This window comes from Lithobates pipiens, unplaced genomic scaffold, assembly GCF_037356315.1.
Source record: "Lithobates pipiens isolate NorthernLeopardFrog02 unplaced genomic scaffold, aLitPip1_a1.2 Scaffold_13, whole genome shotgun sequence".
NCBI lineage: Eukaryota > Metazoa > Chordata > Amphibia > Anura > Ranidae > Lithobates > Lithobates pipiens.
In genome coordinates this window covers 142,009,722-142,031,091 of record NW_027507718.1, presented here as the reverse complement: position 1 = coordinate 142,031,091, position 21,370 = coordinate 142,009,722, and the positions used below count along the sequence as shown (strand labels likewise).

The 21,370-nt window shown below is 44.1% G+C and overlaps 1 protein-coding gene across 1 annotated transcript in view; it reads right to left on the bottom strand.

The window, feature by feature from the left end:
• GRIN3B (glutamate ionotropic receptor NMDA type subunit 3B) overlaps window positions 1–21,370 on the bottom strand; it is a 244,456-nt gene that overhangs the window by 134,258 nt on the left and 88,828 nt on the right. Inside the window, exon 3 of the mRNA XM_077475656.1 lies at window positions 18,478–19,525. Within this exon, the coding sequence (XP_077331782.1) occupies window positions 18,478–19,525 (1,048 nt within the window). The remainder of the gene's footprint in view (window positions 1–18,477; window positions 19,526–21,370) is intronic.

Below are 21,370 nucleotides of genomic sequence, written 5' to 3'. Positions count from 1 at the left end.
ACAGTACCTGGTGCATTCCCTCTGCCTCAAACAGATGCTGGCGGTGCCTTGAGGAGGAGGGTACCCTCATCCACATCTTCTGGTCATATCCTAGGCTGAGAGGGTATTGGGGGAGAAGTGTGCCACATAACTCAGAAATTCACAGAGTACCCCATTCCGCAGGAGGCTGCGTTCTTTCTCTTGCACCACTCAGCGATCCCTGCCAGGTCGTACAAGAAATCACTATTTACTCCCCCTCCACTGGAAACATCAAACCCCCCCCCAAACATCTCACATTGGTTAAGAAAGACGGAGGAGGTGAAGAAAATGGAGGACTTGATCCTTACCGCACAACACAAACAAGAACTACACAAAAAGACATGGTATATAAGGAATATCTTTATCTACTCTGATGAGGGAAGGCGCCTACTCGGACCGTAGCTAACCCTACTTTTCTTTCTGCTGTACTAGCTTGTGTACACTACCTGCTGTCATGTCTTTCTCTTCCCCCACCCCCGATCTTCTGTCTTTACTTATCCCCTGCCCCTCCTACCCACTTAACCTGCTCCTATCCTCAACTCAAATCCCCCCTCAAGAAATAGCAAATGAGAGCCTCACATTTATACCTTTATATATTTAGTTACATAGTTAGTAAGGTTGAATAAAGACACCAGTCCATCCAGCTCAACCTGAGTGAGTGTCTACAATTGTCCCTATCCCTGTACATTGCACACTCACATCAGTCCCTACCCTCAAGGAGCCCACAATCCAAGGTCCCCATTCATATACCAGGGCCAATTTTGGACAGAAGCCAATTAACCTACCTGCATGTCTTTGGATTGTGGGAGGAAACCAGAGTACCCGGAGGAAACCCACGCAGGCACAGGGAGAACATGCAAACTCCAGGCAGGTATTGTCGTGGTTGGGATTTGAACCAGCGACCCTTCTTACTGCTAGGTGAGAGTGCTAACCACTACACTACTGTGCTGACCTTTATGGGGTACAAGATCTTGTAAACACTTATATATAGAAGATGGACTACACTGAACCACACACTCTATACCAGCGCACAGAATGTAATAAGTGTAGTGTATGTTTACAAAGGTATCTTTTTTTTGTACTCTTGACTGTTTGGTTACCCATGTTTGTATACCGAGGTCTCCGCCCCTTGTTTAAAGCTAAATAAAATGTATATATATAAAAAAAAGAAGTCCAGGAGGCTTTGCAACATGCTAATGATAGGTACAGAGTTCATGCTGACCAGACACCTGCCTGCGCCTTCCTACCAGGTTGGGGACTGGGTTTGGCTGTCATCTCGTAACCTCTGACTTTGTTTTCCCTCTCTGAAGTTCACCCTCCGGTTTATTGGGCCTTTCTATATTCTTGCAGGATTAACCCAGTGACTTACACATTAAACCTTCCTTCTAATATGCATATCTCAAATGTATTCCATGTCTCTTTATTAAAACCTTTGGTCTGCAACCGCTTTACCACCTTGGTGCCACATCCTCACCCTGTATAGGTTGAGAACAATGAGGAGTATGAAGTACAGTCCATTGTTGACTCCTGTAGGTTCCATTGGCGCATACAGTACCTGGTGCATTGGAAAGGGTATGGTCCGGAGAAATGCTCTTGGGTCTCATCCCTGTACTCCGTGAATTCCATAGATGCTTTCCCCTTAAGCCTGGTGGTCCTCCGAGGGGGAGGGATCATTGAGGAGTGGGTACTGTCAGGGCTGGGCTCAGCCCTTCCTTCCTCTGAGCTGGCCACTCACCTGTCGGCTAATTGCCAGTTCCTATCTCTCCACAGTGACTCACCTGTTGATGATATCCTGCTCATCAGTCCTGCCTACTTAAGCCATCCAGCCATGATGATCTCTGCCTTTGCCTTGGTAAACATCAGAGAGACTATCTCCTACATTCCTGTTAAAGACTTGCTTGGCTGACATTACTTCTGGCTCCAGATCCTGCTTGCTGTTTCACTACGCTGATCTCTGGCTTCCTGACTTTTTGGCTTGTCTAACTATCCATTCCGGTTACTGAACTTTGGCTATGTTTTGACTACGTTTGTTCTATATACTCTTATCATTAAACAAGTGTGATTTAAATGTACTTCTGTCTCAGTCTGATTCATGGTTTATGACACATGGCCTTCTGATTCCTCCCATATTGAATTGTATTGTAACTGTACTGTCCTTATATAAATCCTGTATAATAATATTTATGCTTTGCATAGTAGATGATAGGCTCAGCAATGGCATGCAATGCCAAGCTGCTGCTGCTGCTGCTGCTGACAAAGCAAACAGAATGTTGGTATGCATTAAAAAGGGGATTCATTCAATAGTTAAAGCGATAATTCTCCCATTGTACAAGACTCTGGTCCGGCCTCGGGTTATGCTGTCCAGTTCTGGGCACCAGTCTTCAGGCAGGATGTACTGGAAATGGGGCGAGTACAGAGAAGGGCAACAAAACAAATAAAGGGACTGAACTTATTCTCTCTGTAAAAGAGGCACTTGAGATGAGATATGATCTCAATCTACAAATACCATACTGGTGACCCCACAATAGGGATAACATTTTTCAGCTGAAGGGACATGAATAAGGGGCTGAATAAGACATGTGGCCACTCATTAAAATTAGAAGAAAAGAGGTTTAACCTTAACCAATAGATTTCTTCCACTTAATTTATACAGACCTGCTAGCATCAATTGTGGCCCAGTGCAACCTGTATGCACAACAATTCATAGCAAGTAGCCCAACGTCCTACTAAGCCCATCCCTATGAGTGAAGAGCCTACTAGTAAAGTGATTATTTTGGGTCTCGCATTCTGTACGGGATTAATCCAAAAAAATGAATTACGTTCATATTGGTCAACCCACCCCATCCACCACATGCCGATCTTCTCCGCAGTAATGCCCAGAACCAGATATCTTGTGATTATGAGGTTCCTATATTATAATGACAATACTCAGTGCCCTCCCCAAAATGACCCAAATTATGATAAGCTTTATAAAATTCGGCCGCTACTAAATTATTTTTCTGAAATGTTCCCTCAGTTGTTTACCCCAGACCAACACATACACGTGGATGAGTCACTTATCAAATTTACTGGCAGGCTGGGAATCAAGCAATTTATCCCCAGCAAAAGGGCCTGCTATAGGGTGAATGTGTATAAATGATGCGACGAGCCACAGGGTATAGATATGCCCAGTGGAGGCCCGTCCATAGGGGGCGCCTGGGCACCGCCCCCCCTCCTATGTAGTAAAAAATACATAAAAAAACAAACAAAATATATATATATTTTTTAATTTCCCTCCCTATGTGCACTGGCGCCGGGCGCAGTGCAATATAGGAAGCGCCACGTCTATGCAATCACAAGATTGCAGACGCTGCGCTTCATTTGCCAAAAAAACAGCTCTCTGTGGCGCAGCCGATCGCGCCACAGCTGTATCTTATGGTGGTCACACTCGGCAGCATACCCCAATCCCCCCCCCACCCCCTGCTAAACAAAATTTAAAGAAATAGTGTTATCAGTGACCTGCAGCATACACCCCCCCAAGAAGCTTTAAAAAAAAGGGTTATTAATAATCTTGTCGGGGGGGGGGGGGTGTATGCTGCCGACCACCGATAATAACCCTTATTTTTAAAATCTTGTTTAGCGGGGGCGGGGTGGGGGGTTAATGCTGCCGACCACCGATATTAACTATTAACCCTTTTTTTAAATCTTGTTTGGGGGGGCAGGTATGGGGGTTAATGCTGCCGACCACCGATAATAACCCTTTTTTTTTAAATCTTGTTTGGGGGGGGGTATGCTGCCGACCACCGATAATAGCTTATCATCGGTGTTTGGCAGCATACCTCCCAAACAAGATTTTAAAAAAAGGGTTATTATTGGTGGTCGGCAGCATTGACCCCCATACCTGCCCCCCCAAACAAGATTTACAGGTTGTAGATATGTGCGATTTGCATGTTGTAGATATGTGCGATTTGCATGTTGTAGATATGTGTGATTTACAGGTTGTAGATATGTGCAATTTACAGGTTGTAGATATGTGCAATTTACACGTTGTAGATATGTGCAATTTACAGGTTTTAGATATGTGCGATTTACAGGTTGTAGATATGTGCGATTTGCATGTCGTAGATATGTGCAATTTACAGGTTGTAGTTATGTGCAATTTACAGAATGCGATTTACAGAATGCAGATATGTGCTATTCACAGGTTGTAGATATATGCCATTTGCAGGTTGTAGATATGTGCGATTTGCATGTTGTAGATATGTGTGATTTACAGGTTGTAGATATATGCCATTTGCATGTTGTAGATATGTGTGATTTGCAGGTTGTAGATATGTGCCATTTGCAGGTTGTAGATATGTGCGATTTGCAGGTTGTAGATATGTGCGATTTGCATGTTGTAGATATGTGCGATTTGCATGTTGTAGATATGTGCGATTTACAGGTTGTAGATATGTGCGATTTGCAGGTTGTAGATATGTGCAATTTGCAGGTTGTAGATATGTGCAATTTGCATGTTGTAGATATGTGTGATTTACAGGTTGTAGATATATGCCATTTGCAGGTTGTAAATATGTGCGATTTGCATGTTGTAGATATGTGCGATTTAAAGGTTGTAGATATGTGCAATTTACAGGTTGTAGATATGTGCGATTTACAGGTTGTAGATATGTGCGATTTGCATGTTGTAGATATGTGCAATTTACAGGTTGTAGATATGTGCAATTTACAGAATGCAGATGTGTGATTTACAGAATGTGATTTACATAATGCAGATATGTGTGATTTACATGTTGTAGAATGCAGATATGGGCAATTTACATGTTGCAGAATGCAGATATGGCCAATTTACAGGTTGCAGAATGCAGATATGTGCTACTTACAGGTTGCAGATATGTGCGATTTACAGAATGCAATTTACAGAATGCAGATATGTGTGATTTACAGAATGCACATGTGTGATTTACAGGATACAGATATGTGTGATTTACATGTTGCAGAATGCATACTGTATATGGGCAATTTACAGGTTGCAGAATGCAGATATGTGCAATTTACAGGTTGCAGAATGCAGTTATGTGCGATTTAAAGAATGCAGATATGTGTGATTTACAGGTTGCAGAATGCAGGTATGTGTGATTTACAGGTTGCAGAAAAGGTGCCTGATGTGGTTATACACAAGATAGCCATGATTCATCTGCTTTAGTAGAGCCCTGTGTATAATGTGCAGCCTGGTATATGATGTTGATTCGATAAGGGGTGTGGCTTGCGAGAAGTGGGAGGGGGCAAATCTGAGGGGACGTGGCCTTGCGCCCCCCATCCCAAAACTTCACCAGCCGCCACAGGATATGCCTTCATGGTATACGAAGGGAAGGACACTCAGCTGCATCCCCCTAATTGCCAAGAATACATAGGATCAAGTGGGAAAGTCGTTTAGGAACTCATATACCCATTCCTGGAGAAAAGCTAACACCTGTATGTAGAAAAGTTCTATACGAGCTTACCCCTGTTATGCAACCTTCACAGGAAGAACACTCCAGCATGTGGCACTCTAAGAAAGAACAGGAAGGTCTTTCCTCAAAGGCTCCTTAACAAGAAGTTAAGAAGAGGGGAGATGGCGAGTCTGCGTAATGAGGAAATTCTGGCTGTGAAGTGGAGGGACAGATGGGATGTCTACATGCTGTCTTCGATCCACAATAATACTTACATGGAGATCCCCAGAAGGAATGGCCCAATCCAAAAGCCAACATGTATCCATGAATACAATTTGTTCATGGGGGGGGGTCAACTTCCATGACCAAATGCTCAAACTCTACCATGCCACAAGACGAACATACCATTTGTATAAAAAATCGTTTGTAAACCAAAAAAAATGTATCAACTTATTTGTTTCATTTGGCCATATACAGCACCTATATAATCTACCGCAACTCCACCGAAAGCCCCCAACCCTTCATTGGCTACCAGGAGGAAATCATCACTGCCTTTATATTCCCGAATGGCCCACCAGAAAACATTTGATGCAATGTGATTAGCAGACTCTCCAAAAAACGCCACTTTCCCAACAGGCCAAAAATGTCAGAAACATTCTGGGTATGCTCCACAGGAAGAGTTAGAAGAGACACCACTTATTGTCCCCAGTGTCCTTCACAACCAGGCCTCTGCATAGGTGACTGTTTCTGCCATTACCATACTTTACTACATTATTAGTGAAGTATGGTAAACATAATCCTCAGTTCCTGCCATTTACCTTCACACCTCTTATGCCACTGCTTGCTCTTGAACTGACCCTGGCTTGTTATTCGACCATGCCTTTGCCTGACACTTTTGTACCTACCTCTGCCTGCTCCGGAAATGACCCTGGCTTGTTATTCGACTACGCTTCTGCCTACCAATTCTATACATACAGATCTCGAACTGACCCTGGACTGTTTGACCATGTTTTTTTTCCTTCCTCTTGGACTGATCTTGTACCCTGCTACTGGACTAGTGGGATATATAACACAGTGGTCTCACATATGTGAGGGGCTCCAGAATTGTTTTTCTGGATTAAGATAACAATTATTTTTGCTTTCTCGTTCCTAGATTAGGGTTTGGAGACTCTAAGGCTTGAAAGAGATTTGAATGGGAGAAGCCTCAACCCCTGTCCCCTTTCTTTCCTGAACAAGGCCCTACTTCTGCCTGCTGCCTGTAGGACTTTTGCCATCATGCCTCTGCCTGTCGCATGAACTGACCACACCACTTAGACCATGTTCCTGACTACTACCGAGACCAATATTTTGGCACTTCTGACAATACCTCTGCCTGCACTGACCCTGGACTGTATATGGACAGTATCCCTGCCTGCTCCCTGTACTGACTATGGTCAGTATTCCTGCCTGGAAAATTGCTGTTGCTGATCAAGTCCCTGCCTGCTGCCTGGACCAGTGCTATCCTCTTGTGGACAACTGCACTACTTAAACCACAGGTAATCTTTTGTTTACCCTATGAATGTATTTTGGGGTGCACTTAGGGTGGCACAGTTGTGTAGTGGTTAGCACTCTCGACTAGCAGTAAAAAGGGTCACTAGTTCAAATCCCAACCACAACCCTGCCTGGAGTTTGCATGTTCTCCCTGTGCCTGCGTGGGTTTCCTCCGGGTACTCCAGTTTCCTCCCAGACTCAACACTCCAAAGATATGCAGGTCGGTTAATTGGCCTCTGTCCAAAATTGGCCCTAGTATATGAATGGGGACCTTGGATTGTGGGCTCCTTGAGGGTAGGGACCAATGTGAGTGTGCAATGTACAGGGATAGGTACATTTGTAGACACTCACTCAGGTTGAACTGGATGGGCTGGTGTCTTTATTCAACCTTACAAACTATGTATACTATGTAATTCTTTGTATGTGTATGCTATGGTGTTCCTTGCATGTTGGGCCTCTGTATGTGGCCAGGCTATGTAAAAGTCTCACACATGGTATTGCTATACTCAGGAGGAGTAGCAGAATGTATTTTGGGGAGTCAGTTTTGCTATGTACATGCTATGTGTTGGAAATATCTGATAAATGGACAACTTTGTGTAAAAAAAAAAAATGCGTTGTAATTTTTTCCCCACATATTCTAAAAACCTCTGGAAAAATTGAACCATTCAAAAGACTCAGTATGCCTCATAGATTACAGGTTGGGGTGTTATCTTTCTAAAATGGGGTAATTTTGTGAGCGTTTCCTTTAAGTCCCACACATACTCAGGAGGAGTAGTAGAATGTATTTTGGGGTATAATTTTTGCCCCCTTGGCATTTTTTCGTGTTTTGTTGCCTCACAACCTGGAATTAACATGTTGTTGTTTGTTATATTGTTTGAGGATTTGCATAATTTAATTTACAGAACATGTCCACAACTTTGAAGATGTTTTATTTTTACTTTTATTGTGAAGCAAACAACAAATAGGACAAAAGAAAAGAAAAAGTCAATGTGCATAACTATTCATCCCCTAAAGTCAATACTTTGTAGAGCCACCTTTTGCAGCTATCACAGCTCCAAGTTGCTTTGGATAAGTCTCTATGAGCTTGTCACATCTTACCACTAGGATTTTTGCCCATTCCTCCTTGCAAAACTGCTCCAGCTCCTTCAAGTTGGATGGTTTGCGCTTGTGAACAGCAAACTTTAAGTCTGACCACAGATTTTCTATTGGATTGAGGTCTGGACTTTGACTAGGCCATTCCAACATATTTACATGTTTCCCCTTAAACCACTCAAGTGTTGCTTTAGCAGTGTGTTTGGGGTCATTGTCCTGCTGGAAGGCGAACCTCTGTCCTAGCCTCAAATCACACATAGAATGGTACAGGTTTTGCTCAAGAATATCCCTGTATTTAGCACCATCCATCTTTTCCTCAACTCTGACCAGTTTCCCAGTCCCAACTGCTGAAAAACATCCCCACAGCATGATGCTGCCACCACCATATTTCACTGTGAGGGTGGTGTTCTTTGGGTGATGTGTTGGGTTTACGCCAGACATAGCATTTTCTTTGATGACCAAAAAGTTACATTTTAGTCTCATCAGACCAGAACACCTTCCTCCATACATTTTGGGAGTCCCCCACATGCCTTTTCGCAAAATCAAAACGTGCCATGTTGTTTTTTGCTGAAAGTAATGGCTTTCTTCTGGCCACTCTGCCATAAAGCCCAACTCTATGGAGCATATGGCTTATTGTCATCCTATGTACAGATACTCCAGTTTCTGCTGTGGAACTCTGCAGTTCCTCCAGGGTTACCTTAGGTCAGGGCTCAACAAACCCCAGGCGCCAGGTCGCCATGGCAACCAGAAATCGCACCCTGGTGCCTAGGCTGCCACCAGCCCACTCACTATAACTCCCGATGCCCCAGACATGCAGTCCATTAACACTGACCGCTGTCCTCCCTTCTCCACACTCAGCGCGGCGCTTTATGCTTGCCAGAGCCGCTGAGTGTGTGAAACTGACAAGTAACTTAGAGAGGAGAGACAAGGATCTGTCATATTTGAGCTTGATGTCAGGGGTGGCAGGACCCGGTCGGGTGGACGGGACCCGGCCAGGGTGGGCAGGACCCAGCAGCTATCAAACACCAGCCAATGGGATCTAGGCGGGCCGCTACGTTTATGTGGCCCCACCCCTTTTCTTAAGCAGCCCAATCATTGGCTGGTGTTTGATAGCTGCTGGGTCCCACCCACCCTGGCCGGGTCCCACCCACCCCGGCCGGGTCCTGCCCACCCCCGACATTAAGCTCAATTCTGACAGCTCCTCTCTCCTCTCTGTTACTTGTCAGTTTCACACAGTTACTGAGTGCTCAGTGTGAAACCAGCCAGTGCCAATCAGTGCCATCTGCCACCGCCAATCAGTGCCAACTGCCAGTGCCACCTGCCACCACCAACCAGTGCCACCGCCAATCAGTGCCACCTACCAGTGCCATCTGCCAGTGCCACCTGCCAGTGCCAATAGTGCCACCTGCCAATTCCTGCCAGTGCCAACCAGTGCCACCTACCAGTGCCACTGCCAATCAGTGCCACCTGCCACTGCCAATCAGTGCCACATGTCAGCGCCACCTGCAAGTGCCAACCAGTGCCACCTGCCAGTGCCAATAGTGCCACCTGCCAGATCAAAACCAGTGTCACCTGCCAATGCCTGCCAGTGCCAACCAGTGTCACCTGCCAGTGCCAACCAATGCCACTGCCAATCAGTGCCACCTGGCAGTGCCAATCAGTGCCACCTGGCAGTGCCATCTGTCAGTTTCACGTGCCAACCAGTGCTATCTGTCAGTCCCAAACCAGTGCCAAGAACCAGTGTCACCTGCCACTTGCCAGTGCTAACCAGTGCCATCTGCCAGTTCCAATCCAGTGGGACCTGCCAGTGCCACCTGCCTAAGCCAACCAGTGGCACCTGCCAGAGCCAACCAGTTCCATCTGTTGCCAGCCTTACTCTTTCTGGTCAGCCCATAACCCTGATGTAACAGCATTACATTGGAGTTATTGACTGGGTGCTCCATTGTGAGTTAGGGATAGGGGTGAAAATTACTGGCCTTACCCTGAGAGCTGACAATCCACACCACTCTAAAAAAAACTGGCTCCTAACTTTTTTAACTGGCTCCTAGATTCAAAGCAAATTTGTCAAGCCCTGCCTTAGGTCTCTGTGCTGCCTCTCTGATTAATGCCTTCCTTGCCCAGTCCGTGAGTTTTGGTATGCGGCTGTCTCTTGGCAGGTTTGCTGTTGTGCCATGTTCTTTCAATTTGGTTATGATAGATTTGATGGTGCTCCTAGGGATCATCAAAGATTTGGATATTTTTTTTATAATCTAACCCTGACTTGTGCTTCTCAACAACATTGTCCCTTATGCCCTGTACACATACGAATTTCCGACCGTGTTTACAGGGCATACCTTGTTTGGAGAGTTCCTTGGTCTTCATGGCAGTGTTTGGTTAGTGGTGTGCTTGCTTAGGTGTTGCAGCCTCTGGGGCCTTTCAAAAAGGTGTGTGTATATGTAATGACAGATCATGTGACACTTATGCCGCGTACACACGATCAAACAATCCGGTGGAAAAGTCCGGCAAACTCAAGTCCGCCAAACAATCCCAGCGTGTGTAGCCTCCGGCATACTTTTTTGACCCGAAAGTACGGCGGACTTAGAATGCCGTGTTGCACACCAATCTTCCCGCCGGACTCGCATTTCGGCGGACAATCCGGCCGTGTGTATGCCAGTCCGCCGTACTTTTGAAATGAGCGGACTTTTCCCGCCCGGAGAAAAGTCCGCTCATTTCGAGCGGGTCTCCAGGTAGACGGGGCCCGCGAAGGAGACGTTGCTGGCCCCGCCGCCTGGTATGGACTTAAAGGGGAACCCCAACGCCGAAAAAAATCGGCGTGGGGGTTCCCCCCGAAGTCCACAACAGACCCTTGTCCGAGCACGCTACCCGGCCGGCCAGGAAAGGGGGGGCGAGCGAGCGCCCCCCCTCCTGAGCCGTACCAGGCCGCGTGCCCTCAACATGGGGGTGCCTTGGGGAAGGGGGGGCCGCGCGGCCCCCCCACCCCAAAGCACCTTGTCCCCATGTTGATGAGGACAAGGGCCTCTTCCCGACAACCCTGGCCGTTGGTTGTCGGGGTCTGCGGGCGGGGGGCTTATCGGAATCCGGGGGCCCCCTTATTAAAGGCCACCCACCCTATGTGAATGAGTATGGGGTCCAATGTACCCCTACCCATTCACCTGTAAAATAAAAGTACAAAAAAAACACAACACACGAGATAAAATACTTTATTGCACAGCTCCGGGGGGTCTCCCGTCTTCGGGGGTCTTCTCGTCGGACTCCTCCGCTATCTTCTTGTAGCTCTTTTGCTAGTGGAGGAGTCCGGCTTTCTTCCTCGCCGCCGGCCTCTTCTTCCGACTTCGGGGGTCTTGTCCCCCTCTTCGGTTCTTCTGCCGGGCCACCCCGCCTTCTTATAGCTCTTTTACAGGCGGTGGCCCGGTCTTCTGTCGCCGCCGCCACCGCCTTCCGTTCTTCTTCTTCTTCTTCTTCTCCAGGAGATGTTGACTCGACGATCTCTCCGGCCGCAATGCCAGGGACGCGCTGCACTGCCATTTATATAGGGACAAGGGGCGGTGTCACATGGCTTTATGTCACATGGGTTGGTGTCACATGGTGACCCCGCCCCCTTACGATGTCACAGTCCCCATGTGACATCAACCCATGTGACCAACCCATGTGACATAAAGCCATGTGACACCGCCCCTTGTCCCTATATAAGTGGCAGCGCAGCGCGTCCCTGGCATTGCGGCCGGAGAGATCGTCGAGTCAACATCTCCTGGAGAAGAAGAAGAAGAAGAACGGAAGGCGGCGGCGGCGGCGACAGAAGACCGGGCCACCGCCTGTAAAAGAGCTATAAGAAGGCCCGGTGGCCCGGCAGAAGAACCGAAGAGGGGGACAAGACCCCCGAAGTCGGAAGAAGAGGCCGGCGGCAAGGAAGAAAGCCGGACTCCTCCGCTAGCAAAAGAGCTACAAGAAGATAGCGGAGGAGTCCGGCGAGAAGACCTCCGAAGACGGAAGACCCCCGGAGCTGTGCAATAAAGTATTTTATCTCGTGTGTTGTGTTTTTTTTGTACTTTTATTTTACAGGTGAATGGGTAGGGGTACATTGTACCCCATACTCATTCACATAGGGTGGGGGGCCGGTATCCGGGGGCCCCCTTATTAAAGGGGGCTCCCGGATTCCGATAGGCCCCCCGCCCACAGACCTCGACTTCCAACGGCCCTTGTCCTCATCAACATGGGGACAAGGTGCTTTGGGGTGGGGGGGCCGCCCCCATGTTGAGGGCACGCGGCCCGGTACGGCTCAGGAGGGGGGGCGCTCGCTCGCCCCTCCTTTCCTGGCCGGCCGGGTAGCGTGCTCGGACAAGGGTCTGTTGCTGTTGTGGACTTGGGGGGGACCCCCACGCCGATTTTTTTCGGCGTTGGGGTTCCCCTTTAAGTCCATACCAGGCGGCGGGGCCAGCGACGTCTCCTTCGCGGGCCCCGCCTACCTGGAGACACGCTCAAAATGAGCGGACTTTCCTCTGCGTGTGTGGGCGAGTCCGTTCATTTCAAAAGTAGGGTGGATAGTACGGCGGACTTAGTACGCCGTATTAGTCTGCTGAAAAAGTGCCGTGTGTGGGCAAGTAGCCCGTTCGGAAAGTCTCACGTGCAGTCTGGCGGGAAGTCCGCCAGACTAAGTACGTCGGACATACCGCTACGTGTGTACGCGGCTTTAGATTGCACACAGGTGGACATCATTTCACTAATTATGTGACTTCTGAAGGTAATTGGTTGCACCAGAGCTTTTTATGGGCTTCATAACAAAGGGGGTGAATACATATGCACATGCCAATTATCAGTTTTTAATTTCTGAAAAATAGTTTTATGTATATATTTTACTAAGTTTACTTCACCAACTTAGACTATTGTGTTCTGATCCATCACATATGATGCAGGGCCAACGTGGTGAAATACTGTAACCTATTACAATGACAATTTTGTGGAAAAAAAATCTTAAAATTGCAAAGAATTGTGGGAAAAAATGACAACTTCAAAATGCCAAACCACGGTTGCTAATATTTGTATTTTTTATAGTATTTTTTCTTTGTTATGAACATTTTAGGAAATGCATAAATACTAACTGCTTTATGTACTATGAAGACACTCTGCATGCTTAGTACAAGGTGTAGGTGATGGAACTTGCAAATGGACCAGGGTCATGTTGCCTGGTGATCCCTCATTGCTACATTACTCGATGAATAGATTGTTGGTTTCCATGACAGTTTTGCATTTCTTGGGGGATTTAGAACAAACAAAATGTGTCTGAAACAACAGGGTCATGTTTTGTAAAGACTCGTTGTGACACTGCTGAAAGTGAAGTTTCTAGGGAGGCGAGCCTTGAGAGAGAGGGAAGAAAAGGGAAGGCACAGACCCTGACTCCAAATATCAAAATGGCAAAATAAGAAAAAGGAAGAGCTTTGAGTACTGCCTTCAAGTTCAATCAAAATACAACAAGTATACAAAAACAATCAAAAAAGAGAACAGAAAAACATTTTAACTGTAATCAAAAAGTAGTACAAATTTTAGTTTTTTGATTATCTCCTGGAACCCGCCAGGAAACAAAACCTCTAAAACCATTTAAAATACAAAACAACATTAGCCATACATATACTGTATGACTGCTAAACATCAAATGGAATGAATATACAATCGCCTCTGAATTGTGAATTGTTGATGCCAAGAATGGATATAAAACTAAATGAGGTGAGTTATAGCTCACACGGAGAACCGGAATAGATGAGAAATGGCTGAAAAACATAATCCATATAACTCTTTGTGATGAATATGATGAATAATAGATCAAAGCAGCCACTGGATTGAAGCCATTTCACCAATTTCCATAAAGGTGGAGGATACCTTAGAAGAAAACCCACTAGAAACTCCAGGAAAATAAGTTCATAAATGCTCACCAAGGATTCTAACACCACAAAATGAAATCAAGGTTCGCATTTAAAGTAATCACCTGGATTACCTGGAGACTGAAAACTGTTCAGGCAGTCCTTTAGTAAATTCATGCTGTAGCACAGAGAATTTATTTATTTGCAGGTCTTGCCTTATCTATATGATTGATAACCTTGGAAAGAGATGACCAGACTTCTAATGTGAATCATAAGAATATCAAAATCCGATAGCACTCCTGAATAATTAACCTCAAACTTTAACTCACCACCAATTTAAACTTCTATTATCGATAACCACGGCTGCCAAACAAAATATTGCAAAAGCCTGGAAAACACCCACTTTATGCATGGTATCATTCAAACATAGAGTAACGCAAGCCATGATTCATGCTAAAATAGAGGCAACCGTACTAGATAAAGTTCCCATGTTCGAATCATTATGGCTTCCTTGGATTGAACACTACTTACCACATGGTCTAGACCAATCTCTTATATTCTCATGAAACAACTAATCAAACATATATCTTACCCCCTATGTTACATGTAGAATTTATTAACATACCATTTTCTTTCGGAGTGGTCTCCTCCCTCCACAACCCTTATATATGCTTCCCCCACCCTTGCTTTCCCCACACCCTCTCCTTTTACTATATATAGATGTAAAAAGCTAAATTAATGAGTTATATATTTCCTAATGTTATTACTATAGAGGAGATTTTAGGGATGGTTTAATTAAGTATCTTTTATTCAGGGAATAACCAAGCCACATGGTTGGATCTTGGCCCTGAATTATCTACTTACCTCTCTATACCTTCCTGGTAACAAACCTTTCTTTTACCCTATATTATAACAAATCTCCTCCAACCCTAAACTTTGAAACTACAATTTTTACTATGTATCTAATCCAGTTATTAAACTTTATATATGTTTATCTTTAGCTAAAATGTGTTAAACTAATATATCCCAAATTACATGACTGTTATTATAGTATTCAATTCCTGTTAATATACTGAGAAGCATCATTTCACACTTTTATACATTCTACTTAACTATAAATCTATTGTATGACTCTTTTTATTGCATTATATTCAATAAAATATTTGAAAAAGGAAAAAAAAAGAATATCAAAATCCACTTAGTCCCCAGCCCATGTGCACACACATATACCATCCAGCATTACTAAGAGCTCTGCATTAATGTTTAATTTACTAAAGAAATAAAAAATTACTGCACTCCTAATTTAAAAAAGAATGTTACACCACACAACTAAAGCTGCAGCTACCAAGATGTGATACACATCCAAAAGATCAATACGCAAAAAAATGTATATGGCTGCGCTACCTAAACACTCCCACTCCACTCAGTGTAAACAACAGTTGTTATCACAATCTGCAGACCCTCTCTTTGATATATAAATTAAGTGAAAATAAGTGAATACTTTTCCAATTAACATAAATAGAGCTTAATAAATAAATAAATAAATAAATAAATATTAAACAATTTCATAAACAATCGTTAATCAATGACTGTGAATAAATAAATGTATATTACACAAAGAATATATGATGAATAAATATATTGAATAAATAAGAAAATAATAATAAATACTAAACGAATTGATAAGTGCCAGTGGAAAATGGATATGAACAAATATATATTTTTTTTAAATGATCTAAAAATTAAATAGAATAAATTAAATAAATAGAAAACATCTATACATGAAAAACGTGTGAAGCGATAACCCACAACCCAAAGTGAGACAGTCCTTTCAGTGAGAGGAATATCCCTTTAAATTGATATCAATCAAATGTGGCACAGTGGTGTAGTAGTTAGCACTCTCACCTAGCAGTAAAAAGGGTCACTGGTTCAAATACCAACCATGACACTACCTGCCTGGAGTTTGCATGTTCTCCCTGTGCCTGCGTGGGTTTCCTCTAGGTACTCCAGTTTCCTCCCACAATCCAAAGACATGCAGGTAGGTTAATTGGCTTCTGTCCAAAAATTGGCCCTAGTATATGAATGGGGACCTTTTGTGCTCCTTGAGGGTAGGGACAGATGTGAGTGTGCAATGTACAGGGATAGGAACAATTGTAGACACTCACACTGGATGGACTGGTGTCTTTATTCAACCTTACTAACTATGACCATGACTATGATGAAACATGCAGTCCTCCTTCCCCAAACCAGAAGTGCTGATCACCGATAAAAATGCACGCTTACCGAAAGGAAGTGTATAAATGCTCACTAAGTATATAGATGGATCACACGAACCCCACCAATTCTGACCGGAACTTATCACAGGGAATTCTCATGTAGGCAGGTAGCAATTCAGATGGTAACTCGTAAAACATAAATAGAGAGGCCTCCCATAGCGTAAAACAGGCGGACTTTTGAAATTAACAGACTTGTCCACACACACGGAGGAAAGTCTGTTCATTTTGAGTGCGGCTCCAGGTAGCCGGGACCAGTGAAGGAAGCGTCGCTGGCCCCGTCACCTGGTATGGAGTTAAAGGGGAAGACCTACGCCAAAAAAATGGCGTGGGGGTCCCCCCCAGGTCCATATCAGACCCTTATCCGAGCACGCCGATGAGCGAGCGCCCCCCCCCCCCCCAAGCTGTACCAGAGGATGCTGGGACTGTGACATTATAATAGGCAGGGACATCACCCGGTGATGTCCCTATATAAGTGGCCGCACGCCGCATCCCTGTTATTGTGGCCAGAGACAGTGACGAGTCAACAGCTCAAGAAGAGAAGAACAGAAGGTGGCAATAACAAAGACAGCGGCGATAGAAGACCGGGCCACCGCTTGTAAAAGAGCTAGAAGAAGGCACGGAGGCCCGGCAAGAAGAACCAAAGAGGGGGAGAAGATCCCCGAAATCGGAAGAAGAGGGCGGCGACGAAGAAGAAAGCAGGGCTCCTCCGCTAGTAAAAGAGCTAGCAGAAGATATCGAAGGAGTCCGGTGAGAAGACCCCCCAAGACGGAAGAAGACCCCCGGAGCTGTGCAATAAACTATTTTTAACCCTTGTGTGTTGTGGGTTTTTTTTACATTTTTTTTCACAGATGAATGGGTAGGGGTACATTGTACCCCATACTCATTCACATAGGGTGGGGAGCCGGTATCCGGGGGTCCCCTTATTAAAGGGGGCTCCCGGATTCCGATAAGCCCCCCACCCGCAGACCCCGACAACCAACGGCCAGGGTTGTCGGGAAGAGGCCCTTGTCCTCATCAACATGGGGACAAGGTGCTTTGGGGTGGGGGGGCGTGTGGCCCCCCCTTCCCCAAAGCACCCCCCATGTTGAGGGCACATGGCCTGGTACAGCTCAGGGGGGGCGCTCGCTCATCCCCACCCCCTTTCCTGACCGGCTGGGTAGCGTGCTCGGATAAGGGTCTGATATGGACCTGGGGGTGACCCCCGCGCTGTTTTTTCGGCGTAGGGCTTCCCCTTTAAATCCATACCAGGTGACGGGGCCAGCGACACTCAAAATAAATTGACTTTTCTCCGTGCGGGAAAAGGCTGTTCATATCAAAGTACGGCGGACTAGCACACACATGGCCATATTCAAGTCCGGTGGACATATTTTGGTGCAAAACTACTTTCTTAGTCCGCTGGACTTTTGGGTAAAAAAAGTCAGCCGGAGAGCACACACTCGCAGACTTTTCCACCGGATTGTTTGATCGTGTGTACACGGCATTAGACTGACTTTCCCTCAAGGTCCCAGCTTCAATCTAGGTTCACACCAGATACCATGAATTTTAGATTAATACACCATATTGAATTCTAAAAAGCAATAAACGTTGAATCTAAGACAACCTGCAAGATTATACAACTTTTATCGCCGTGGCTGGAGAATGAGAGATCTTCAGGAAGAATAATCTACCCTCTCTTGAAAATACATGGCAAAAATTATCATAATGAGAAAGAGCAGATCTTAGACCCTGTACACACGGTCGGAGATTTCGACAACCAAATCCGTCGGATTTTGCCTGTCGGATTTTGTCCGTCGGATCTTGTCCGAAACTTTTGCATACACACGGTCCTACTAAGTTGTCAAAAAATCAGATCTTTCAGAACGTGATGATGTAATTTCGTTACGATGGGACTACATTTAGGCTAGTAGCCAATAGCTTTTATGTAGGAATTTGATCTGAGCATGCGTGGCACTTGGTCCGATCAAAGTTCTCTACACATGATCGGAGTATGTCCGATCGAACCAGTTGGTCGGGAAATATTTCCAACAAGTTGGAAATTTGGGTCAGACGGATATTCCGACGGAAACATTCTGATGCATACCACACACAGTCGGATTATCCGACAACACGGTCCGATAGGACACATTCCAACGGATTCTCTGATCGTGTGTACAAGGCTTTAGAGATATCTGTTAGTCGTAAAGCTAGTTAAATGAGGATTTTACATGTCCTAATAAGAAGTAGGCATTATTAGCCCTGAAATACACATACACATATTGTATATAACATTATTTCTTATAGTACATATAGGCTACTTACCTTTGGATCATGGATTCCAGTCAAAACCTCAAAGGTCTTCTCTCCTACCATGACTGCAGCAAGGTTTGCAGTGTAACTTGACAAGACAAGTAGGCAGAAAATAGCCCAAAGGTTCATAAGAACTCTGCCTGTGCAACATTTGGGTGTTTTACTTGAGACTGTTCTCCCAAAGAGAATAGCATAACATAAGTTAAGGGCAGAAGAATAAGAGAAGATCTTCACACGGTTGCGTCCATGTGGGGTCATGCCAAAAGGACTTTTCCATTCATAGAATGTGAGAAACAATGCTGTAATATGCAAAGCCACAAATATACCCAACCACATGGACCAGTGTAAGGGCCACATAAAGGCTCCAATAGGAGAAGCAGTGTCTCGCATTCTTACCAGGATACCAAGACTCGTTGAGTAAAAAGGGCTGGTGAAGTCAATTACAGTACTTCGAGCTGAGTTAATGCTAAAGGAGGTGACAGCCATGTGGGCTGCTCCACTCAACAAGTCCCCAACTAATCCTGTCCAGAGATCCCCCTTTCGTGCACCATACTTTCCATCTCCAACAATATACAGTTCAAAATCGAACCCAAGATCTTCAGATAATTTTTCTAATAAGTCAATGCAGTAACCATAACAACATGTTTTGTATTCCAATGGTACAGAGCCATTTGGTGAGTTAAGTTCTTGAAATAGCAAATCTAAAAAGGCAGAGTTATTAGTCCGAGGATCCAAACACATTTGGCCAGCTGGGCAACTGCCATCAGCATCAACCTCTCGTGTGAAAACAAAAGGATGTTCCACCAGAGTAACCACTCTGATTTTGGTACGTGGAGTCACTACTGATGCCGGTTCATGTTTTTTAATTCGATTCTGCCACAAACCTTCTTCCACTTCTATTTTACCTTCATGCCAGCCTCCCACAGTAACCCATGTTGGATGCCCTACAGAATCGCGCACAAGGCTCCAAATCTTGTAGTGGTGATCAGTGTGGACAAAATTATTGTCTGTTACATAGATACGTCCTGTTTGTCCAGAGAACGATGTGTTGGATAAATACCTGTAATAAATGGAGACATGTTAAAGCTGCTTATCTTTTTTCCACCAAGTTAGGCATTTTATAATAATAGCTTGGGAAGAACAATTTTCAGTTGGTGTGTTGTGAATGATGCAATAGAATAGTATTGTTTGTATGTAAAGAAGAATACATTGTATGTAAAGAGAAACAAAATGTACGAGCACAAAAAAAATCATTCATTGGCTGAAAGGGAAAGAAAATGTAATGGGGACAAAAGTCTAATACGTAAAAAAGGCAATAGAAGCACAGGGCTCAAAACTAATGTTAAAAGTTACAGTTAATTGTGTAGGAAAGTAGAGAAGCACCTCTTTTTTTTGAAAAAAAACAAATATAAAATAATAACCTATATGATTTTAACGAATGGAAAAGGGAACAAAGTCAGAGAGAGTGTTTCACACTTTTTACCATATGCCACTGTGAATTATACAAAAACAAAACAGAATGGTAAGCATTTATGTTGGTTAAGGTCATACATTGATCCCCTGCCCAATTATTGTGTACATAACATAAACTCTTGCACATGCAGATTTTTTTCATCACTTTTGTTTGGAAGAAAGTCTACTTTTTCAAGAGGGCATATACAATTCAGAGGATCAAGATATTATTTAAAGAAACAAATATATAATGTAAACAACATACATACTGTCTACAATATATCAAGTCATGCCCAGATCAATAAAAAAGCAATAAATACAGACCTTCTATGTTTGGTTATGTTGATTATATTATATCCAGAGCACCTTAACCATATATATATATATATATATATATATATATATATATATATATATATAATATATATCAAAAAAATTCCCTATGGGGTAGCGGTGTTAGGTCTAAGGAATGGCTATGAAGAAGAGATAAGAATGATAATTAGCCTCTCCTAGAGCACAAGAGGACAGTAAAACGGAAGGGTCTCTATGTTGTAAAAATGCCCAGGGATGCTTCGCACAGGCACCTTTCCCAAAATTGTCTTACATTCAGCATCCTAAGTCCTAAAGGTGGACTAAGGTCTGTTCACTGTTGCAAGGGGAGAAAATGACATGCTTGCTCTCTTCCCTTCCATCCTATGTTGTAAATGATATGATGAAGTCACAGGCTGAAGTGAAGTGAAAGTTGAGTGCAGATCTGTACCTCCTCCTACTAGCAAGTCTAATGCCCCTTAGAGGGATACTGAAAATGGGGGAAATCAGTAGCACACAAATATTGGAATCCAGATAAACACATAATCATAAACAAACACAATATATCTATAACAAAACAGGGACACAATATATAGGGCCAAAACATTTTTTTTAACTGGGGCCAGGATATTCCATGGCTTTTTAATCTGTAACAACAATTTATTAGTATCTCATCTTTTCTGGCATAGAGATATGGTCAATTCCTAAGAATCTGGACCCAGCAGGATCATATCGATGATGATAAGCAAAGTGGTGTGCCACTGATGAGTCTAAATCTCCATCTTTAAGACCTTGAATGTGATCATATATTCTTCCTCTTTGGTTTTGACTACATAACAGGCAGCACATTGACAAAACATTAGGTAGACCATTCCCATCTTAGAGCAGTTCACAAAATACTTACAAAAGTAAAGGTCCCCATTTGGAAGCTTTAATTGTTTGGATGTAGAGACTGATTACATGTCTTACACCTAAAGTTACCCCTCACTGGACATGTATTAACACACTTATTAAGTCTTATAATGATTATGTACCTGTGAATATTTCAAAGGTTTAGCCCACCTAAATGTAATGTCAGGAAGTTTTTTAAGAATTTGACCCAGTATTGGTAATTTAAGAGATAACATTGTTTAGACAAGCTTTG